The sequence below is a fragment of the Pleurodeles waltl genome, chromosome 11, assembly GCF_031143425.1.
Source record: "Pleurodeles waltl isolate 20211129_DDA chromosome 11, aPleWal1.hap1.20221129, whole genome shotgun sequence".
Classification (NCBI taxonomy): domain Eukaryota; kingdom Metazoa; phylum Chordata; class Amphibia; order Caudata; family Salamandridae; genus Pleurodeles; species Pleurodeles waltl.
Window position 1 is genome coordinate 818,481,799 of NC_090450.1, and position 21,412 is coordinate 818,503,210.

General features: G+C 45.3%; 1 protein-coding gene across 5 annotated transcripts in view; it reads left to right on the forward strand.

The window, feature by feature from the left end:
- The window catches only part of CCDC157 (coiled-coil domain containing 157), a 140,413-nt gene that overhangs the window by 67,765 nt on the left and 51,236 nt on the right, over positions 1-21,412 (forward strand). For all 5 annotated transcript variants that reach the window (XM_069214624.1, XM_069214623.1, XM_069214625.1 and 2 more), the window contains one exon: positions 16,400-16,576. In XM_069214624.1, the coding sequence (XP_069070725.1) occupies positions 16,400-16,576 (177 nt within the window). The remainder of the gene's footprint in view (positions 1-16,399; positions 16,577-21,412) is intronic.

Consider the following 21,412-nt stretch of genomic DNA (forward strand, 5'->3'; position numbering starts at 1 on the left):
TAAAACTACATACAGAGAATGTTAATGTCAACCATGACAAGAACAGCAGGCCAAAGTAAAGGCAATTTGAATGCATATTTTTAATCATGAACGGCAAGCCAATTCATCAAATTATTTGCTACAGTCATGATCTCTAAGAGTGTCATCGAAGTCACCAACTAAGGACCTAAAAAATGAGTCCACATCATCAGATGTTAGATCGATCATCGGGCGGGCAAACTGATCCACAGAGCAGTAGTGAGTGTCAGTCTCTTGTGCAGGTCCACCTGCAGCAGTGCCATTGTCCATAGTAGATATCAGAACTGAAGGCTCAAAAGTGGCCTTGCGGAGCAGCCTTAGTCTCAAGGGGCATGGTCGTGAATGAACCCCCATCGGGGACATCAGCAGTTCTTGGTCCACAGGAGATGCCGGTGCAACAGCAAGACACATCATAGGCAGGTGTTCGAAGAGGCACCACACGCAGCGGAAAACTGGTTGTATGTACCAGAGAAGTGGCCAAAATGACAACGGCAATCACGCTCCAATTCCACCAGCAAGGAGGCAACGAAGATCCGAACCATGCGTTCACGGCACAGTTGAGTTGGTGGGAGCGGTTCCATTGCTCTGCGTAGCTGGAAAGAAACAACCACTGCGAATCAGAAGAAATAGCAGTAGTAGTCCGCCAATCAAAGCCAAAATAATTAGAAAACCGCCAAACACGCTTGAAAAGAGTGAATGGATGGCTGATCGGATGACTCTGAAAACAGTCTGGAAGATGGACAAGAATCCGGACCCGACAGCCTTAAAGAAATGGGCAATCCCAGCAGTGCTTGAAGCATTGAATGTTCTGGATACCAGCTCTCCAAAGTGCTTGGGGAAGTTAGTATTTAATAGGGATTGTATCTCTGCTGATGTTCTCGCTATATGGAGAGCATACGTCTCTCTAGCGGATGTCAACGCGACTTGTTTTTGAAACAATAGCGCCTTTAGTCAGCTCAGCTTGTCATAATTTACATTAATAGTATCTATGTGGGGCCACATGTCAGATACTTTTATCTCTCGTGTGGGGGGAATAAAATATGTCCGCAACACGTAATGGCCTTCGAGACCGAGATTGCGTAGGCAATTCCTGGTCGCATTCCGCAACAACTTTGATCGTTCAGTACCACATAACTTCCACTGAAAGTACATGAAATACCGGTTGAATCAAAGGGACGGGAGTACCCTTCAGAAAACAGGCCAAGTTTGCGACCCCGCATTGCAAAGGCTGTGAAGGGACACCTGCTTACATATCGTTGAATGACTAACAGTAGTCTCACATTTGCTTCCGCTTAGAAAAACTTCTGTTTCGCCGTTCAAACATTTATAATCAAAGGGCAACGCCCACTCTTCCTTAGTATAGCTATTGCTTAGTTGCTCGAACCTGCCCACTGCAAGATGTTTCAAGCAATTCGAGAAACAAAAGGTCGAAATGGGCAAATTAATTATGCCATGTAAGAGCCAAATCGTGGAAGGACTCTCTGCTACCGTGAAGGGCAACTTATCTAATTTTTTCGATGTGAAGCATGGTGAAACTAGCTTCCCTTTTTAGCCATTGTCTGCTGTTCCCTGGAAAGATTAAAAGCAGTGAACAATTCACTCCTGTTAATATACTTCCATGGAATGCGGCCATTTTTCAGTGTCAGTAATGTCCAACCTAGCTGCATGATGGAACGCAGCTGAGTTTGTCCATGATATAAACGGGACAAGTCTGTCTGAATGATATCAATAGCAGACGACACAATGTTGGATAGTGAATAAATCCTGTTGGAGATAGTGTTCATACCGTTGTCGACAACTGCTAAAGCCTTCTCTAAATTTTCCTTATCCAATTGTCTTAAACGTGCAGCAGCTTCCATCTGTAAAAGTTTCCAGATCTCATTATACATTATACCTTTTAGAGCACTGTTTCCTAGGACCCAGCAGAAAATCCTGCAAATCTACATCTTCAGAAAGAGTGTTAAGATGTTTTTTTAACTGCGGCTAACGTGTTAGTCTGTACCCATTGTTGGCACAGTTTACCCACACTGTATGTTGTAATTATACCTGTATGTTGACCCGATACAAAGCGAGGGTCTGGCCTGTTAATTTTAAAATCCCCCAAAGAGTTCAAAAAACGTGCTTGACACCTATGTGTGTCAGATGGCCATATTAACCACCTGCCGGGACTGGAAAGTGAAGAATTATAGGTACCAGCCTTAACCATTGCATCTAGCGTCTCCTCAGTGATATCAAGGAAATATTGCCAATCACTAAACTTCGTTGGTGTGGGAATACTGGGCGTGTTCATGTCTTTAATTTTTGCTAACCCCAGACAGGATGTCTGTTGAACGGTGTCATTTAAAAAGATCATTTGTACAGGAATTAGGAATGCTCTAAATAAAGCTTCCTTACCCTGTATTTGCCAATCTTGTGTTTAAGTCAATAGTGCTCTTCCAGTATTCGTAACCTTCAACTGCGAGCCGGGAAATAAAGGGATCTGAATAAATCAGTTTTGTGTTAGTTAGCAAAATGTTCCTAATTTTTGATGGAGGTAACTTGAAATAATATGACTCCACATTTTTTATATCATGCCCAGAAAAATATGTACATTTATCTGAATAGTGCTTTGGGATCCCCACTGGTGGTGTTGAACAGTGTTCCCACTGTATGTAGTTCAATACTGGCCTGTGTCTAGTGGCACGGTGTAGGTAATAATGTCCCCAATTGTTATAACAGAACATTTCCCCATAATTCATTGTATGTTCATATACATCATCACTTTCATATACGGAATAGTCCTTCATTTCAGTTAGCATGGAATCAACTGTTTGGGCATCCCAATCATCAGATACAACATCAGGTGTAACCACATCTGTCATAGATATTTTGAACACATATGATATTTGAATGACCTCAGTAGGCCCGTATATATCAAAGGGAACATTGTCCCATACAACCCGATCCGAAATCGGTATTGCTGAAATGTTCACAATCAATCAATCAGTCAATCAATCAAAAGAATTTGTAGAGCGCGCTACTCACCCATGAGGGTCTCAAGGCGCTTGGGGAGGGGATCCTCGTGGGGGGGTGGGGGGAGAGGGAGGGTCACTGATCGAACACCCATGTCTTGAGCTTCTTTCTTAGGACCAGTAGGTCCTTGGTTTTGCGGAGGTCGCTGGGGAGGGAGTTCCAGGTTTTGGGGGCGAGGTAGGAGAAAGACCTGCCTCCTGTGGTGGTGCGTTGGATGCAGGGGACTGTGGCTAGGGTGAGGTCGGCTGATCTGAGGTTGCGTGTGGGAGTGTGGAAGTTAACTCTTTCATTGAGGTAGGTTGGGCCGGTGTTGTGGAGGGATTTGTGTGCATGGATGAGGATCTTGAATGTGATTCTCTTGTCTATGGGCAGCCAGTGAAGGGATTTGAGGTGTGGTGAGATTCTTTCGAGGCGGGGGAGGCCAAGGACGAGGCGAGCGGCTGTGTTCTGGATTCTCTGGAGTTTGCGTTTGAGTGTGGTGCCGGCGTAGAGGGCGTTACCGTAGTCCAGTCTGCTGCTGATGAGTGTGTGGGTGACTGTCTTTCTGGTTTCTGGGGGGAATCCATTTGAAGGATTTTGTTTTAGAGTGCAGAGTGTGGAAGCAGGAGGAGGTTAGAGCATTGATTTGCTGTGTCATGGAGAGGGAGGGGTCGAGGATGATGCTGAGGTTGCGTGCGTGGTTTGCGGGGCCTAGGGCGGTGGGCCACCAGTGGTCGCCCCATCTTGTTTTGTTGGGGCCGAAGATGATGATCTCGGTTTTGTTTGAGTTGAGCTTGAGGTGGTTAGTGGTCATCCAGTTGGCTGTGTCGAGGAGAGCGGCATGTAGGTTGGTTTTGGTGGTGGGGGGGTTGTGGGTGAGGGAGAGGATGAGTTGGGTGTCATCTGCATAGGAGAGGATAGTGATTCCGTGTGCTCGGATGATGTTAGCTAGGGGGATCATGTAGATGTTGAAGAGTGTGCGGCTGAGGGAGGACCCTTGGGGGAATCCGCAGGTGATCTTGGTAGTGTTGGAGTGGAAGGGTGGAAGGCAGACTCTCTGGGTCCGGTCGGTGAGGAAGGTGGTGAGCCAGTCTAAGGCTTTGTGGCGAATTCCTATGTTGTGGAGGCGTGTGCGGAGTATGTGGTGGCAGACGGTGTCAAAGGCTGCGGAGAGGTCTAGGAGGATGAGTGCGACGGTCTCGCCTTTGTCGACTTTGGTCCTTATATCGTCAGTGCATGTGATGAGGGCGGTTTCTGTGCTGTAGTTCTTGCGGAACCCAGATTGTGAGGGGTCAAGAGTGTTGTTTGCTTCGAGGAAGTGGGATAGGCCGGTGTTGACTAATTTCTCTGCAACCTTGGCGGGGAAAGGGAGGAGGGAGATGGGGCGGTAGTTGGAGAGGATCTCTGGGTCAGCTTTGTTTTTTTTTAGGAGGGCAGTGATTTCCGCGTGCTTCCAGGGGTCTGGGTAGGTTGTGGAGTCGAAAGAGGAGTTGATTATGTTGTGGAGTATGGGGGCGATGGTAGGGCTAGCTTTGTTGTAGATGCGGTGTGGGCAGGGGTCGGAGGGGAATCCGGAGTGGATGGAGATCATGTTTTTTTCGGTTTCTTCGTGTGTGGTGGGGGTCCATGTGGAGAGTGTGGTGGGCGGGTCCTGAGGGGGGTAGGGTTGGGTAAGTGAGGGGTATGTGTGGTGGGTGTGTGTGGTATGAAGCTGTTGTGGATGTCCAGGATTTTGTGGAGGAAGTGGTTGGAAAGGGCGTCACATAGGGGCTGTGTGTGTGTGTGGGGTCTATGTTGCTGGTTTTGGGTTTGGCAAGTTCATTGTTGATGGTGAAGAGTTCTTTGCTGTTTTGAGAGTTGTTGTCAAGGCGTGTCTTGTAGTGATCTCTTTTGGCGGTGCGTATGAGTTGGTGATGGGTGCGAATGGTGGTTTTGAGGGTGGAGAAGTTGGTTGTGGAAGGTTCTAGTCTCCATATTTTCTCAGCTTGGCGGCATTTGTGCTTGGAGTCTTGGAGTTCAGGGGTGAACCATGGGGTGTTCTTGATGTTGCGTGTGGCGATGTGTTTTCTGAGGGGGGCTTGTGTGTCTGCGCAGGTAGTGATCCATTTGGAGAGGTTGTGTGCTCCTGTGTTGGGGTCGTTGGTGTGGGGGGGGTTATGGGCCAGTTGGGAGTTTAGTCTTTCTGTGGGGATCTTGTCCCACATGCAGTAGGGTGAAGTGTGTTGATGGTAGTGTGTGGGGGGTTTAGTGAAGGAGAAGTGGACGCAGCGGTGGTCAGTCCAGAGGAGTTGGGTGGTGTGGGTGTAGGCTATGTGTTGGCTAGAGGTGAAAATTGCGGAGGTGGCGCGGAAGGCGGAGCGGGGAGCGACCTAGCTGCAAGCAGGGTCAAAGGTTACTCCCTGCCCGCGCGCCGCGGCTGCCATAAGAGGAGGGGAGGGTGGGAGTGGCAGCTGGGAGGCGGGAGGGCCTGTCCAATGAGAGGGATGGGGGGTGGGGACGCAGCGGCGGGAAAATGGTCAATGGAGCGGTGAGAAAGGAGGGGGAAGGCGGGAGGGGCCGCAGGGGACGCAGCGGCGGGAAAATGGTCAATGGAGCGGTGAGAAAGGAGGGGGGAGGCGGGAGGGGACGCAGCGGCGGGAAAATGGTCAATGGAGCGGTGAGAAAGGAGGGGTGAGGCGGGAGGGGCCGTAGGGGACGCAGCGACGGGAAAATGGTCAATGGAGCGGTGAGAAAGGGGGGGAGGCGGGAGGGGACGCAGCGGCGGGGAAAAAAGCTAAGAGGGAACGGGAAAGGAGGTGGCGCGGAAGGCGGAGCGGGGAGCGACCTACCTGCAAGCAGGGTCAAAGGTTGCTCTCTTCGGACCTTATGTGAGGAATGATATGGAGTTAAGACTTCATCCACAGGCTCAACAGAGGAGCGTTCAGGAATGTAATGACCATTTATAAGCAAAAAGAAAACAGTCACAAAACCAACCCTAAACAATAATGCAGTAAATGTTAAACAGTTCCATGGGTAAATTAAATAGTTCTTTTTATGCCATTGATACAGTTTACGTGTTTTCGAAACATTGTCAATCATAATAGTCGATGAGTCTGAAGAAAAATCATCAATGTCTACGAAATAGCCAGAGGCAGTCTCTGCAACTACTGGAGCCGGTGCATTACTTGTACATTGGTCCACTTCATGTGGAGGCTCATGGTAGATGGTGTCATCAGTCTGTGTAGTGTTCATGTAGAAAACAGCCAAATCTTGGACAGGTGTTGTCATTGAAGTGGTAACTGGAACTAGCAAGAGTTCGTTTTCCGCCCTCCCCAAGGTCGAGGAAGTAGCGTTGGACATTGTTGCATTGTCCGTAGTAGTGTTGTTCATCCTACTATGTAGAGGTATGTCCTGTTGGGTAGTGAGAGGGGATCGGGAACTACCCAAGGGACCTCTTGGTCTACTGTGAAGGATCGGCCACATGGTGTAGTTTGATGTCATCAATGGAAATGGATCTGTTCATTCTGGAACCAGGCAGTAGTGGTAAGATGACAGTTCTGGTACCTTGAATTCCCAAGACGAGGACAGGTGCTCTGTATGATGGACCAAATTCCTTCTTCACAGCGATCTTCTCACGAACCAGGTCCCCAACTTTAGGAATCCAGCCAGTCAAAGTTTTTGCTAAATCCCTTATTCCTAAGGTGGCAGCACTGGTAGATGATTTATCATCACAAAATTGCTGAAGCTCCTGTAAGACAGTGAGACATTCATTTATGTCAAATGGTGTTTCTGCTGCCACCAAACCAGAGCCATCACGATCTGGGACATACATAGGTATCCCAAAGAGAACCTCATAAGGAGTGCATCCCCCCCCGGACTGTCTTGGCAGATTATTCAGTGCTCTCTGGACCCCATATAGGTGATGAAGCCAACTGCAGCCTGAACCTAATACTCGAGCTATTAAGGACTGCTTTAGATCACGGTTCCGCCTCTCCACGACCAAATTTCCCTTGGGATGGTATGGTGAGGAGTAATGGAATTCAACACCCATCGTCCCCATGGTGTCCCTGAATGCCTTTGAGGCAAATGCAGGGCCCTAGTCCGAATGGAATGATGCAACGGCATATGTACCGATAAAGATCAGCAAATCTTTTATAACAGTTTGAGCGTCAGCCGACCGCTGTGGCCATACCCACAGGAATCTAGAACAAGAATCTACAGCGACTAAGATGTATTTGTATGCACCATCATGTTGGAGTGGACCGCAATGGTCCAGGTACACACATTGTAGTGGCCTGCTGGACACTAAGAGGGATGTCTGTGGTAGGCGTTTGATATTGGAGCCCTTTATTTGCTGGCACATGTCACAACAAAGGACGTACTTTTTTGTCCTTCTGCATAGACCAGGCCACCAGAAGCATTTCTATAAGAGCGTTATCATGGCCGAAATACCAGCATGTGCAGAAGCGACACCCTCATGCGCTGCTTTTATTAGATCTAATCTCTGGTCTTCGTTGGGGCTCACTCGAACTCCAACCCCAGGAAATGTTGCGTATGCAAGATTCTGTGCACTGATGTGGTAAGAATAATTTGTAGGGTATCCTTTCGGGAGGGGCTTGCCTTCAGCCGAAGCTTTCACGGCTTCCAGTCTTTCATTATCCAATCTCGTTTTTGAACAAGTCACTGCAGCCACAGAAGCCGTAGCTACTGCAGAATTGGCTGCTTCATCAGCCAAAGTGTTGCCTGTAACGTGTACTCCTACACGTTGGTGGCCCAATGTATGTACTACATGGACACACTGTAGCATATTCTTAAGATCAAGCACCCTCCCCCACAATGTTTTGTGTTTTATGGTGTTCCCTTTGGAATATCTAAACCTGTTCAGCTTCCAATGATTAAGATAATCATTGTATGACTGGACGCAGTAGTACAAGTCACAGACTACTAGAGTCAGGTATCCTGGCTCTGTGTGTTCTAGCTCTAATATAAGAGCTTTAAGTTCAGCCAACTGAGCTGTGCAGTCCCCTAGGGTCTGCGTGTATGTGTTGTGAGGGTGGAAAACTCCATCCTCCATCACTCCGCTCACCGCTGCGCAAGCGGCTGAGTATTGATCTTTGGTACCTACAGCTGGTTGTGCTGAACCATCAGTGTATATGACTGTATGGTATCTGTCTAGTGGCAAGATATTTAGAGGAGCGGGTACTCCTTTTCATACTGGAGAGATACTCATGTGTCTGAAGTTTTGGATCAAAGATGTAATCAACATCAGTGGCGGTGAGAGACGTTGCCCACTGAATCCAACGTGGATGTAATGCTTTAGTGTTGGGAACGCTTGCTTTGGTGACAGCCTCTAAGGCCGGCACCAGGGTAATGACAATAATGTGTGGGCAAGTGACCTCTCCTTTATGACGGCCATTTGAACTGCAGTCAGAATTTTTTCTGTAGGTGCAAAACGTTATTCTGCATTTGAGTATAAATGTGATTTATATGCTGTGGGTACTGTTTCGCCTTCATTGAAGGTGACATAAGTAAATCCAGTGGCCCCAGCAATTATTCTGATGACCAAATTTGTTTTATTGTCACGTGTGTGCAAGTGTTTAGCTTCTAGCATGTCCTGTTGCAATTCCCTAAGGATGCGTGTATGTTCAACTGTCCAGTGTCTGCTAGAAACGTTTGGCTGTACCAAGTCATAAAGTGGCTTGATATGCTGTGCATAGTCTGGAATATATGTTCTGCCAAAGTTGAAGAAACCTAGTAATGACTGTAGATTCTTGAGAGTGCTAGGAGGGTGCAATTGTGCCCATTTCTCTAGAAAGTGCGGGGCCAGGCTCTTCCCCTCGTTCAATAGCTCTAATCCCAGGAACAATAGACTGAGAAAGGCAATCGTACTTTTCTTAAAGTTGAATTTGTAACCGAGGTTTGCACATCCAAAATGATCCGATCGACCCTTACAAGATGAATGTTGAGGTCGTCGCCCGTGAGATATATGTCATCCACGTAGGATAACGCCTCGGGATCAATATCATGTAATATTGATGTTACATGGGCTGAAAATAGCCCTGGGCTATTCTTATAGCCTTGGGGTAAACGACAAAAGCGTTTTTGTGAGCCAAATGAGAATGCACTCAGGTCCCGACTTTCATGTGCTAAATTCTTGCAGAAAAACCCATTAGAAATGTCTAACGTTGTTTTATATTTTTTACGCATTATATTATTTATTAGTGCTATGCTATGTGAGTTTTGTATAGCATATGTACGTGTCTGACTACTTAAATGTCTATAATCTATGACTATTCTGTAGGAATGGTCTGGCTTTGCAACCGGGAATAATGGGTTATTTATTGCAGATGTACAGGGCTCAATTACTACCTGGTACTCGAGCTGAGTGAGGATCTCCCTCACAAGAGCTTTTCCTTCATGTTTAACAGGATATTGTGGCTGAGGTTGGGATGTAGACCTAATAGGAATTACATGACAAGGGGAGTCCTTGTCCCAACCTACATGATTGCGGTATAACGCAGGTGCCTGTGCTATAGCCCATTCAACAGCATAGGCTTGTTTTTCTGCTTCTAACAAGATTAGAGAAAGAAGGCAAAATGACATCTTCCCCATGTGGGAGCTTACGGACATGCTCAGGTGGGCAGTCTTTTTCAGCCAATAGGATATCACTAGTAAGTTCATCCCAGAATATCTCCACTTCTCCGTCTATTTGAATTTTTAAATCATATACCCTGTCGGGTGGGAAGACGCGGCCGTCCACAGTCTCAACTGCAATAGAATCGCTAGTTGCTGTCGCATCCAGATGATCTTTCAGACTCTGGCGACATATCGTGACCTCTGTTGTGCTGTCTAACAGTGTCACTGCCCACGTCTTGTTCCTCAACAACGTTCTCAATTGTATCTGCATTTTTAGCTGACAGTGCTGCCACCTTTTTCTTTTTAAACTGTGACTTTTGCTGAGGAGTCTTTTCTTCTTTTTTGACTGTAGACTGTGTTAAGTCTTTCTTTTGTTTCACGTATTCAGGACGCCGATCAGGACAGCCCCCTCTCTTGCTTCGTCTAATTGGTGCGTCCTGAAAGGAACGAGAGGGACGTGAATCAGTATATCTGCCAGGAGTTTTTATATTTTCCCTATTTCTGAGACTGTATCGCCTTTCGGAGTTCTCCGGATGTAGAGAATCAGCTCTCTTATTTCATCTATCCTTAAATTCTTTTTGTTTTTCCCAGCGCTTTTTAGAGCCCTCTTGTGCCTGCTTTGTACCTTCCTTAAGGGTGGTACTTTTGTAATTCCAACTTCTTTGGCTTGGCTCCCAAACTATCCCGCCCTATGCTAGTATAAGTGTCGCAAATTATTTTCGGTAGATGTCCAATTGTGGAGTTTCTCGGAGACGCTGGCGTATAGCCAGTGCAACCACTTCCCCTTTAATGTTACTGAGTATTATTGAGGAAACTGCGTCAAAGTTACGCATTACCTTCATCCCCAGATCTAAGGCTGGTGCAGCCCCGTGCTCATTCTGTATTTGTTTTAACACTTCTGGTAAATTGGCAAGTGTCGGGTACCATGTGTGGTAGTATACATAGCAGCGAAGACTGTACCCCATGTGGCGCAGTCATCCACCAAGGGAACCATCCCGAAGGGCAAGCACATTGTGAGAAGTCTATGTTTTTCCTGTGGTCCCGTATGGGGAAACACAGCTTCCAGCTGGTTTGTTTTCTGGGCTATCCAGAGCGGTATTTTCTATTGTTCTGTGGGTATTTTACCCATGATAGTATGCACTGATTGTGGATTAATCCCAGTAGCCAATTGGTATCCACCAGGTGCTGGTGGAGCTCGACGCGCTGGTGTTGTGTTCAAAGTTCGCATTACGAACTGGACTAGTCTTCTATAAAGTGTAACTAACTCATTATATAAATTTCGCAGATCTGCTATTTGCATATTTTTTATGCCTGGGTGAGGTGTGTATGTGGTGAACTTAGGCCATATTGGTCCATCATTACTTAAAGGACCTAGTCTCACTATTTGTATTACATGTGGTAGGGCGTCTTCAAACCAGTTCTCATGCTCTTGGTATGTGAGCGATATTTCATGATACTGGTATGCTTGGTACCATTGAGGTACGTTTGCAATTTCATATGTGTGGAATGTATGAGTTCTTTGGTCCACCCCAGGAAAGGTGACCCAACAGTAAAATGTTTCTGTTTGGTATGCTTCATTAGCTTCTATTATAAGAGTAACATCCCCGCCCTCTTCTCTAAGGCCATGCGCTAGTAGGTGTGATAATACTTGTCTTGCATTCTCAGGAATTTCTATGGCGTTAGCCATATTTGTAAAATTGGTCAGAGAAACAGAAGACCAAATGGTAAGTATAGTCCTTTTATGAGTTCGAACTCGAACAACCTACAGCCTAATCAGGTGTTACCTTTTCAGCTGAGGAGGATCATCCCAAAGACCACGGACGTCTCTGTTTAATGGTACTTAGGGTACCTGTTGTCTGTGAGACAGTGATAGTCAGGGTATCCGTAAATTAGTGCCTAAACACCATTGTTGGTGGCGCCATGTTGTAGTTGGACTCTTGCTCTAGGCAAGACTGCTGGTTTAGGGGTGACAGTACTTAAGTTTGTAGGCGACTATGCCTATCCTACAATAAGTCGCAGCTGACGTCCCAACCCTTCCGGCTCTCTAGCAGCACCTCACCAAAAACCCAAACAGTAAAAGGTGATTTGTGGCAGCCTTTATGCATGGACTCGAAAGAATGACATCTCAGGGAGTGTTGTGGTTAAACGGAGATTATCCCTTTCTCACAGATATATCATGTCTCATCCAAACACAGCCAATAACGAAGATGCAGTAAAGTTTCAATCGTTTTTATTTAACACAACTGCAATGTGCAATAATTTGCATGGGCTGCAATGATTAGGATAATGAACAGTGCAAGAAACAGAATTGTAAAGACAAGAGTCATTATTACAAAGACCCCCACCATCTTGCAATAACATGAAAAGACATAAAGGGCCTGATTCTAACTTTGGAGGACGGTGTTAAACCGTCCCAAAAGTGGCGGATATACCACCTACCGTATTACGAGTCCATTATATCCTATGGAACTCGTAATACGGTAGGTGGTATATCCGCCACTTTTGGGACAGTTTAACACCGTCCTCCAAAGTTAGAATCAGGCCCAAAGTGTGTAATATGTCCTAGTACCCTATCACAATAGGCCTAACCTCCTACCTAAAGGAGAGCTGGGTATGTTAAACCTAATCTGCCAATGCCATGTCCATGAGAGGAGCCCTCAACCCTCGTTACCTTGGAATGAGGTCTCTATCTCAGACTCCGTAGGGACACGAAGACTGGGTCAGCGTCAAGTCGACGTGCAGCGTCGATATCAGCGATGGTGGCGATGACCTCTGGTTGGAATCCCTCTGATTATCTGTCTAAAGTGTGATGTATTTATACAGATCTACTTGGACCCCTGATGTAGGTGTGTTCCAAACAATAGATAACAGGCATGCTTGGGGCGGCAATTAATATAAACAATTCCCTCAAAAGCATGGAGAGGGAAAGTCCCTAAGTGTGAACACCTACTGTTTGTTTATCTTTGTCACTTGATCTTGACGCCTTAACAAGGTGGCACTGATAATGCAAATCATAACAAGTGGCCTAACTATAAACAAGGCAGCCATCTTAGAAGAATTAAATAATTAAATGGGCTAAGACAGAGAAGGCTAAGAAGGTTAAAAGTCACTAGTTGACGGGGGCACGAGTCTGCAAACCAAAGGCTAAGGTAACTCCTGTTATCCCATTAAAACAAACTAGGATTCACTACAAGAGCCTCATCCCTCAGACCAGCCTGTTGCAGCATGTGAACCAAAAGGGATGGAGAGATGGTATCAAAGGCTGCAGACAGGTCAAGCATGACCAGAATAGCCACTTCACCTTGGTCAACCTGCCAGTGAATTAACTCAGCTGCCATAAGCAGAGCAGATTCAGTACTATGGTTACTCGTAAAACCATTATGGAAAGGATCCAGGAATTAAAGCTCGCTGAAAAAGGAGTTTGTGCTGCGGTCTTGGGGCACCGAATGAATCTCTAATCCTAATTGATGCCTCTTAATATGCAATGCATAAAGGCCCTGAGGAAGGATACAGACCTCATGGTTGCCCAAATTCCTAATGTGGTGGGGCAGAATGAAAGCAGTGAAAATTCTTGTAATTCTATTGTTAATTATACCTTGGCCATGTGTCTAATGTCTTTAAAATCATCCACTGTCTTAATAACAAATATATTTAGGCATACATAAGAAACCCAGACTGAACTTGGAAACATTGAGGAGACCAGGGGCCAGATGTACGACAAAAGCAATTTGCGACTTGCAAATTGCAAGTCCCTGCGACTCGCAATTTGCAAGTCGCAAATTGCTATGCAGTACAGTGTCTCAGACACCGACTGCGACTCGCAATGGGGTCGCAATGACCCACCTCATGAATATTCATGAGGTGGGTCGCAAATTGCGGCCCCATTGCGAGTATAGGCACTCGCAAACATGGAGGCCTGCTGTCGTCAGCAGACCTCCATGTTTGCGACCTGCTTTTCAATAAAGCAGTTGTTTTTTTTTTAAGTGTAGCCCGTTTTCCTAACAGGAAAACGAGCTGCACTTCAAAAAAACCGAAACCTTTTGTTTCGGTTTTTTTTCAGGGCAGACAGTGGTCCCTTGGACCACTACCTGCCCTGAAAAAATAATTTGGGGTCCAGTCACAAAGGGGAAGGGGTCCCATGGGGACCCCTTCCCTTTTGCGAGTGGGTTACCATCCACTTCAAGTGGATGGTAACTGCGACTCCATTTGCGACCGCATACGCGGTCGCAAATGGAGTTGCATACCACTGCGACTCGCAAATAGGAAGGGAACACCCCTTCCTATTTGCGACTCTGAAATGCATTATGCGAGTCGGTTCCGACTCGCAAAATGCATTTCTGCATAGCAAACTCAGGTTTGCGACTCGCGAACGGCGATTTTCGCCGTTTGCGACTCGCAAACTGTTTGCTACATCTGGCCCCAAAAGTAGAAGCTAAGGTAAGACAGGCAAATTTCACAGTTAATCAGACTTCCTTCCTCTCCAGTAATGGAATGTGGTGGTTGCAGACGCCATAACCTTGATTGAACAGTGCATTGTAGCTGGAAATAGAGATAGACATAGGTTATTTTAAAGCAAATCTGTTAGCAATCAGCCATTAAAGGCACAGGCTTTACATATAACTAGATACCAGGCACATAAAGATGGACAATATGGTTATGGCACTGTTTTAGGTGAATCAGTAATTATCTGCAAGTGATTGTCTGACATGAAAGGTGGACATCTGGTATGAATGCTGAGACCTGGTTAGTTGGGCTGTTTGGCGTGCCACCCCGTTAGGCGTGATTTGTTTGTGTTATTCAACTAGTATCTCAAAGAAGGGAGAAGGGTCGCTGTGGGTGGCATAGGGGCAAGGACTATTGTATCCTGAGTGGTTACGAGACATGGTTTACCTGAATGAGTTCGAAGAAGGTTATTGTAAACTAAGGGACTGATTGTTAAAACTTTGAGGCCTAAAAACATCAGGATGGATTTCACTGCATTTCTTTGAAGACAGGACTAGACATGAATGCCGAAGTATCATGATTAAGCTGCCAATGCATATTTTACAATCACATAAATGTGATGAATTTGATTTAATTTCTGATCCGATTTTTGGAGTGGTGTATTTTTCTCTTGTTTAGGTAAAATAAAGTTAATGAATAAAGTTGGAATAAAACAAAAGTGGTTGACTGCAGTTTAAAGTTTGAATACATTCATGGAGGAAGAAATCAGGCAGTTGTTTTGTGTTCTGCTTGCCAGTCTGTCCCTGTCACCTTAACCAGCTCCACAGACAAGGGAGTGCTGTGCTGAGACACTGCTTAATTCCATTGGCCCAGCTTCTTTTAGTACTTGACTGCTGAGCTGAGGGCACAGCTATCACTTTGTGCCTCACTCTAACCAGAGCCACATGTGCACTTTGTGGCCAGCTGGCGAAGGGTGTGCTGCAGAAGCTGTTCCTTCTGCCCAGGGCCAAACCTGCATATAGCCTTGCTCTAACCACACTTCCGAAGCCCATACCTCCACTCTTCATATCAGTCAGCAAAAACATAGCTGCCAAGAGAGGCAAAGCACATGCAGCGCTAGTGTGCTTACCTGGAACTGACAATAATAAGCAAACGGGAAAAGTGCAGCGATGAGCGACCTTGAAATGGCAATGATGAGCTAACTGGGAAATGGCAATATTGAGCTATCACCAATGAAAATGGTGAGGTAACTGGTAGTAATGTGCCTAATGAGAGTTGGAAATGATGAGGTAGCTGGTAAGTACCAATGATGAGCAAACTGGGAACTGCCAATAAAATTCGTATTGGGAAAATGTAAACGACAGGTTAACTAGAACTGGCAATGGTAAGCTAACTGGAAACTGGCTATGATGAAATGACGGCAACTGACAGGATTGAGCCAATCTGCAACTGGCTATACTGTTCTTACTGGGAAGTTGTCATAAGAAGTGTACTAGAAAATGACAATGATGAGTTGGCTGATAACTCATTAGCACCTGAGAATGATGAGCTAACTGAAAAGAACAATGAAGATCGGAATTGTCAATGACAAGCTAGCAGTGAACTGGCAGTTAAAAAACTAATGTGCACAGTCAGCAGTATTCCCTTTTCAAAGTTCATTTTTATTTTCAAGAATATAACACAATAAAAAGAACAAACATTGATAAAGGCTCCTCAGTAGGACAATATACAAATCTGTTGCCCTATCTTTGTTATAAATAAAGGTGCATCTATACAGAAGTCTGGCTCATCGGGTAACATAGGAGCGCCATGTAACACTGCGGTTTTCTGTGTCCACGTACCAGGTTGTGTATAGTGTAACCTCATGCTGTTTCGAGCCAAGAACCCCATATTTTGTCACATTTCTGTGGACAATCCCTTGCAGTATACACCGTTAGTCAGTAGCATTCTTACAGTGAACTGGCAATATGGAGGTAACTTTGTAACTACTTTGGGTTTTGCATATTTAGCATGTTTCCTTTCCTTCCACTGTCTTCTGTTGTTATTCTTTAGAAATCATGCATCTGGTAACTATGTGCTTCTTTAGCCAAACTCAACTGCATTAAAGTATTCCAAGCATTTATTCATTAAAACATATATTCTTCATTTTTTGTTTTGATTATCTGTTTTCTGGATATGTTAAGCAAGTAACTCATGGAAAGAAAAGTCCCCACATACTATGCCTCACATGCTTTCTCCTTAACTCTTAAAGTAGAAGGCTCTTGGTGATGGTGACTTTACTTTCATAATTTAGTCATTCTGTTTTTCTCTTTATATGTTAATCTCATTGCAGTCTCTACAAGCCAAACAAAAAGCTCTCCTGAAGCAACTTGACAACTTGGACCAGGAATGTGAGGAACTGAGAACAAGCATGAGCGAGGTAGAGGAGGAAAAGACCAGGCTGGAGGAGCAGCTGAGCATGGCAGAAACAAATAAGCTGCAGGCTGAGACCCGCCTAAAGGAACAAAAGGTGAGTTTCCATATTCATGAATGGAGCACCTTGTGATTATTCACAGGTAGGTACAGGATCAAGTTAATTGTGCCCTACAGCCAGCTAGAGAGAGTGTGCAAAATCATTTTGAAAAGGGCAGTGTGTAGTCATGCAGCTAGAGCCTGGGTAAATATCACTTTTTAGGGATTTCCTACAATCAAGTCTCCATTGTGTGCAAACCAGTTGTTAACACAATTACATCAGAAATAGTTCCTAATCACTTTTAGATTTCCTTTTATCTGCATTTAAGGAATGGTCGTTTGTGGCAAAGTCCTTTTCCTGAATCATACCAGTGTATTATTACATGTGTTTATAACATAGTTATATGATGTTCTCAAGATAATAAACAGAACATTACATTGCATCAATTAATGAAATCAATGTTAGCATGAAAGATAGATGTAGAGTACATTTTTTTTTTAATCAATTTTATTGATTTGAGTTTAAGTAATCACAACAACAACGATATTGCTTCCCAAATAATCCCCGCTAACCCTTACAGCCTCCCCCCATTAATCATTAAAGAGCTAATTCTTCTACATCGACACAGTCTCCACTCTGTAGGAAAAGTCGTAATAGTCCCAACACTTGCCCCATACCTTGTAAAACGTCTGAGGGCAGCCCCTGGCAAACTAAATTAGCTTCTCTTTTTTGGCATACCAGTCCATATTGGATCTCCAGAGTGCCAGTCTAGGTGCCTTGGGTAACTTTCAATTCCTTGCGATGTCCCTTTTCGGCACCAACGTTGCCAAGCCAACCAGCTTTGGGTCACCTCTTGTGCCACAAAGGTCCTCTAAAAGCCCCAACAGAGTCAACTTCAGAGTAATTGTAAGTTTTTTCCAAGACACTGGAGAGAGTACTGCCTGTATGTGCCCAATGATAACTAATCGGTGGGCAGCTCCACACCATGTGGAATAAATCAGCTTTGGGGGAAGAGCGTCTAGGACAGTTTGGCATGCTGGCCTTCAATCAGACCCTGAGTTGACACAGTGTCATATACATGAGGTGTAAATAACGTAGATGAATGAGGCATAGCTGCGCAGAGATGGCAAGCTCCTGAGGATCCATACATGCCATCTGCCATTCCACATCATTCAAGTCTCCAAGCCAACTCTCCCATTCTCCTAGAGCAAGTCCAACGTCTCTGGGTCATTGCTAATCAAGGAGAGATACAGCTGGGAAATCCCCCTTTGCCCAAGCCACCCATCATCAGCCGAGCCTCTGATGGGCTTTATTCTAGTAAGTCAACAAGGTCTGTCATGTACCACCCAAGTGCATGCTTCAACTGCACATATCTGTGGAATTGTGTATGGGACAGCTGAAAAAGGTTCTGTATGTAAAGGAGCACATAGGATCACCTGACCAAATATTGCCCAATACTGTAATTCCAATCATATCCCACTGTCAAAAACCCTCTAACCATGCAGTATGGTGTAGCCAACATCGTCTCCATAACGGTGTCTGCTGAGTCAATTTCTTGTCCCAGCCGAAGAATCTACTGGCAGCTCGCTATACCTGAAAAATTGTCCTAGTGAGTTTGCGGACATTAAGAGGTATATGCCTGCCATACAAATAGTGCATCACCCCTTTCTAGACCAAGACGGTTGCTCTTTACATTTGAGGAGTTCAGATTGTCCTTTGGTTTACCACAGGGTTACTTTTTACTACATGGAGCACTGACGGCTGCTATACGTAAACACTGGGGCAGCGGGCCTCACTGAACCCCTTCACCATAGGAGTTGTCAGTACATAGCTACGGCCTTGGACACTTACAAGGCGGTCACCTGCTTATACAGAGAGATACGGGGAGACATAATTATAATCCTTAACACCTTACGGGCCCGATTGAAGAAGACCTTGGAGTTCATATACCTTAAAGTAATTGGGCAACTAAACTGGAAAGTATCCCCAAATATCAAGAAAGGCTTGTTTCAAATCAGTTAACTTCTCTGTATTACCTAGGGCATACCTCACCTCCGGATTAATCAATAGATACTTCCACACAGAGGGGGCAGTATGCCCAAGATGTAGGGAAGAGGGGGTGGAGTTGCTACATATGATGTGGAGGTGCCCTTTCTTCACAGAGTGTTGGAGAAGAATTGTGAACACTGTTGCGGATATTGCATAAAAAAAGATCTCCTGTACACTAGGGAACTGCCTTCTAGGCTGGTTTCTGCATACCACTAAGACCAAGGCTATGAGTAGATCCCAAGACTTGACCTTTAACCTAGCAAAAAGGTAAATCATCAGGAATTGGAATGCCGCTGGAGGGCCCCGATTGGAAGCATGGCACAGAGAGCTTGAGAGGTGGGCGGGACATGAGAGTGCAGTCTGCTGCGGGAAGCTCTGGTTCATTAGATATGGCCAGTGCCTCGGAAGCATTTGTAGACAGTGGGAAAGACCCAGATCCCTTGTCATTAGCAACATCCCTAACTATTTCCGAGGAGGTGGCCCCCATCTAAAATGAACGTGATACATGTGCACCTAATCACTGCTGTTGATATGATGATTTGATGCGGGACTGGCTTAAGACAATAAACTTTCATTACAAACCACCTAATACTTGTTGTAAAGGGATGATTCCAAATTGGACACAGTTGATCGATATATGAACACGTGGACACAACTACAGGAGGTAGGTGGGTATATTGTTGGGGAAATTTTTTGCAGATGATGTCACAATGATGGATGAATACATGTTGATCATATTCCCGACATTATTTTTGTGGATCATATATCGATATGCAAAAATAAATCAAATCTGTTTTCTGGGCCTCCTAATGGTTGTAGAGATTCTGTTACTTCAGAATGGTGACTTCTTGCTGGATGATGCTATGTTTTGCTGTTTTTATTTGTATTAATTTTTTTTTTTTTTTTTTTTTTTTTAAATCTGTTTACAAAAAAAATCTAGACCAAGACTGTATAGTTCAAGTTGGTATGAACGGTCACTCCACCCTCCTGTCATCCATCATTGACCACCAGGAGCCGGGATTCCTAATAATTCAGTAAAATATCCACTGGTTCTAGACCACTGTCGTAAACTGACCTGAGGCACTTGGCAAGAGCAATGCATGGGGTGGCGGTCCCTCCAGATCAAGGATTGAAGTTGAGCCCCAATCTTAGTGAACCATGTATTGGGAACATGGAGTGAAAAATTCTGCAGGGTGTATAAAAAGCGTGGACGTATCATCAGCTTTATGAGTGTGACTCAGCCTAGCACATTGAGAGGGAGGGTAGACCACATAGCCAAGCAAGCCTTGGTTTTCTGAAGAAGAGGGGTAAGATTGAGGGAACGTGTGAGCTCAAACAGTATAGATATGTGAATACCTAGGTTTGTAAATCAGAGGCAGAGAATTGGGATCTGTTTATGCCAGCCCAGTGTGGTGTCACCGCCCTCTATAGGACCCAGAAGTGATGTAGTTCGATTCACTCGAAGCCCAGAAGCATCTCCAAACAGGCTTAAAATCTCCAACATGTGGGGGCCGGACACCTGAGGGTCATTTAGAAACAGCTTATAAAGTGATACTATCCTCCATTGTATCATTCCACGTCCAACCCCGCAGCTGGGCATCATAACGAATAACTCGGGCTAAGGATTTTCTAGCCAGAGCAAAGAGGAGGGTAGACTTAGGGCAACCTTGTCTAGTACTACATCTAATCTGGAAGACCCGGGATAACACATCATTAATAAGAAGCTGCGCTGAGGGCTGCATGTAGAGTACACTGGCCATGCGATGAAACCGTGCACCGAATCTCATACCCAATAACACCTCACCAGGGTAATCCTTATCTACGTTGTTGAATACTTTTTCGAAGTCAACAGGCATAAGAGCTATCACCCCACCTATGTTGCAGGTGTGTTCCAAAGCTGCATGCACTCAGTGGATATAGTGCCTTATGCTCCGGTTGGGCATGTTACTGCACTGGTCAGAGTGGATCATTGCAACAAGGGACAGACAAAGTCTGTTTGCCAGAATCTTGAAATATATCTTCATATTTGCATTAATCAGGGAGATCGGACGTTAGGAGGTGTATCCCAAGGTAGGTTAATCCGGTTTAAGGATAACAACAATAGTGGCTTGATCAGGTTCTGGGGGAGCCGCAGCAAATGAGGGGCAACAGTGTTGCAGAGTTTAGAGTGATACACTAGAGGAAAGCCGTCTAAGCCTGGGGTCTTTCCAGACTTCAGGTCACAAATGGTGGCAAGGACTTCATCCTCCGTAATGGGAGTCTCTAAAGCCGCATGTTGGTTGGCATTGAGACAGGGAAGAGGTATATCAGACAAAAGAGGTTGCACAATTTTGCAAGGAGGCATGCAGCTGCTGGTCATACAGATCCTCATAATAGTCTGCAAACATGTTTGCCATGGCCACTGTGGTGGTCACCGGGAATACAGTCATATCCTCAATCGAGGGAATGAGCCGAGAGGCGGTATCCTGGATAACTAGCCTGGAGTGCTGCTTGTATCTCTTTGTTCACAGGTCCTTTGGGTGGACACACACCAACATTGCCTGGCCACGTGGAAAGTCAGTTGTGCTAAGAACACCTAATCAATATCCAGCTGTCTACTTAGGGTTTTAGTGGCACTGGCCACGACAGCCGTTTCCAAGCATAGTGTACGAGATTCCACCAGCTGGCTGCGGTGATACTTGTCTGCATGTTTAAGATATGTTTTATCCACCTCTAGATGCGTAGCTTTACTTGCTGCCTGTAGGGTGCTAGTTCTGCAACGTACCCTCAGTAATGTTAAATTAGGCCTGTAGCTCCATCTCCAGGTGGTCAAGAAAGCCACACAGGACGGCGCTAAGACGCCAC